At 46.2% G+C, this 2759-nt stretch overlaps 1 protein-coding gene across 1 annotated transcript in view; it reads left to right on the top strand.

The window, feature by feature from the left end:
* ACO2 (aconitase 2) overlaps positions 1–2759 on the top strand; it is a 41475-nt gene that overhangs the window by 25898 nt on the left and 12818 nt on the right. Inside the window, exons 5-8 of the mRNA XM_019515106.1 lie at positions 21–179; positions 426–576; positions 1487–1591; positions 2223–2314. Of these exons, the coding sequence (XP_019370651.1) occupies positions 21–179; positions 426–576; positions 1487–1591; positions 2223–2314 (507 nt within the window). The remainder of the gene's footprint in view (positions 1–20; positions 180–425; positions 577–1486; positions 1592–2222; positions 2315–2759) is intronic.

Below are 2759 nucleotides of genomic sequence, written 5' to 3'. Positions count from 1 at the left end.
CCCCCCCCCACTTTTTTTAGATCATTTTGGAGAACTACGCATACCCTGGGGTTATGCTGATTGGCACAGACTCCCACACACCCAATGGAGGTGGCCTGGGGGGAATTTGCATAGGAGTGGGAGGAGCTGATGCTGTAGATGTCATGGCAGGAATCGCTTGGGAGCTCAAGTGTCCAAAGGTGAGACAACAGAGGAAAAGTTAATTCCCCTTGTGAAACGAGCTGACAAGTATGAAAGGGCAGTGGCATTTGGGGCTTTTGGAACTTGGGTTTGAAAATGTCCTCCTTAACTGGCATCCTATCTACTTGTAAATGGTGGATTCTGGGGAGTGGACCCTCTCAGAAGTGAGGTAGAAGAATGGGATCCCTGTGGCTTTGAGATGCATTCCATTGCTACCAATTTTTCCTGTTGTTGGTGCTGCTTAGGTTATTGGCGTGAAGCTGACTGGCAAGCTGTCAGGTTGGAGCTCTCCTAAAGACGTGATCTTGAAAGTGGCTGGCATCCTCACTGTGAAAGGTGGCACAGGTGCCATCATAGAGTATCATGGGCCTGGAGTGGACTCCATCTCTTGCACTGGTGAGGCACTACTAACTCACTTACCTGCTAAGAGGCAGTTGTAGAAGTTGCTGTATCTGGGCAGTGCTGTACAGATTGATGCAGTTTGCCAGTCTGGGGTTTGGGAATAAGCTGCAGCTGCAGTGGGATAACCGGGGCCAAATTTTATAAGAACAGACTCTGACACTTCAGGTCATAAGCAGATCTCAATCTTGGGTTCTGCTACAGTTCAGTATTGCATGGTTGTGTCTTGTTGCGGGCATTGAAAACTGTTGTCTGTCTGTCCCACGCATGCACAATTCTGAAGCGGACTTACATTTTGGTCTTAGCCTCTAGAAGCAGTAGACTGGGGAGATTTGGACAGACTATGTCCCCTGTATGATGAGACTTGTCTGGATTTGAAATGCTTCTCAGGTGTCACCACTGCACCTGTGAATGAGGGCTCTTATCCTCAAATCATGAAAACCTGCTGGCTTTTCAGTTTCAGTCAGTGAGAACTTTTTACTCTATTTAACCTGTCTTTTTGGTGGCCACCAAGACCAGTGTATAGTCAGCTCCTCTGGTAAAGAATAATCCAACGTAGCTGCAGAATCTGCCTCCACTTCAGTGCAGGCAATGAAGACACTGGTGCTTTCACTGCTAAATAGAAGCTTGATGGCATACCACCTTCTGGCATATTACGTGGTTATTTCTTCCCACTTCCCTTGATCATTAAATGTCTGAGCCCAGAACCTCTCCCTTGCAGGTACTTAGAGATGGTCCATTTGATCTAGTGTTCCGTTAGTTTGATCTGATGTGAAAGTAGGTTCCTGTGTCTGTTACCCTATTGTGTCCTGGCCTTGCTGTCTTCCCCACGGTTTTGCTTTTGCAGAGCTCAGTACCTTTTTGCACCCTGACTCAGTCTGGGTCTCTCTCTTCCATCTTTCTGTAGGAATGGCAACAATCTGTAATATGGGAGCAGAGATTGGTGCCACCACCTCCATTTTCCCATATAACCAGCGAATGAACAAATACTTAAAGAAGACTGGGCGAGCTGGTAAGAGGGCTTGAGGAAGGGTGTCTGGTGGCAAAGCCAGTTTCTTCTGACTTGGGATCTGTTCCTTCTTACATGGGGGGTGGTACCCAGAACAGACAGCACTGTAGAAATTGCACATCAGTTCTTCATATGGAAAGCAAAGAAATGGTGCTTTGGACAGATTCACTAAGGGCCTTCCTGGATTTGGAGGAGGAGGTCTCTGCACTGTCTTAGTTGGTCACGAGTATTTCAAGCATACTCTCTTAGATTACTCTTTCCTTCTTGAGTACAGCTGTCAAATTCTTTAAGAACCTGTTATTTTGCATGGCAATTGCTAAGGGAATGGGATGAAAATGCAGCTGTCTAGTTCAGCAGTGGCTGCAGCACCCAAAAGACATATTGATAGGATGCCAGGCACAGGAGTACGGATCGGATGTTAATTGAATAGTGGTCTCTCAGGTCATTGGTGAGAGAGGGGATGTCAGGTCATTGGTGAGAGAGGGGAGGTGAGGAATCCAATGCTTTGTGGGATTGGGAATGATCTATGGGGAGTTTCCCCTCAGGATATGCAGTGTACAGCACTTCTAAATTGTCAATCCCTTCTCCCTCCCCACTGCTATATTTCCCAGCTTTCCTTTCTTTCTGATTTCAGACATTGCTGCTTTGGCAGATGAATTCCAGGAGCACTTGCAGCCTGATGCTGGTTGCCACTATGACCAGGTCATTGAAATCGACCTCAATGAGGTGAGATTTGGCTCATTGCTTTGTTTAAACAATCAAGGAAAACATGACTTTGCCACACATGAATTCAGGGCAAGGCCCAACTTCAGGTTCTTTATTGGCAAGTGCCTGGGACAGCTTGGAGTGCTGCAGAGGAACAAAAAAACTTGTATACCTAAAGGTCTTAACTTAGACATGACCTAGAGTAGTGAATGATGGAGATGGCATGAGACTCAGAGGAGGCAGCTGACACTGAGATGGTGTGATGGTGGCTCAAGCAAGTGTTACTTGAGGTTTCTGTATAATGGAGCCCCAAGTTGTGCCTCCTGGCAGTCTGTCCTGTAAGCTGTCAATTCTTACTGCCCCGGTGGTTGCCTTTACTAGAATTTGACAGCCTTCCTTGAGCTTTTCTATCTGCTATTCAGAGACCCTCCTCTGACTTTTAAAAAAAAAAAAAAAAAAAAAAAAA

This window comes from Gavialis gangeticus, unplaced genomic scaffold, assembly GCF_001723915.1.
Source record: "Gavialis gangeticus isolate Ggan-Ray unplaced genomic scaffold, GavGan_comp1, whole genome shotgun sequence".
Lineage (NCBI taxonomy): Eukaryota > Metazoa > Chordata > Crocodylia > Gavialidae > Gavialis > Gavialis gangeticus.
The sequence above is the reverse complement of the archived record's forward strand: the minus strand, read 5'-3'. Positions and strand labels throughout refer to the sequence as shown.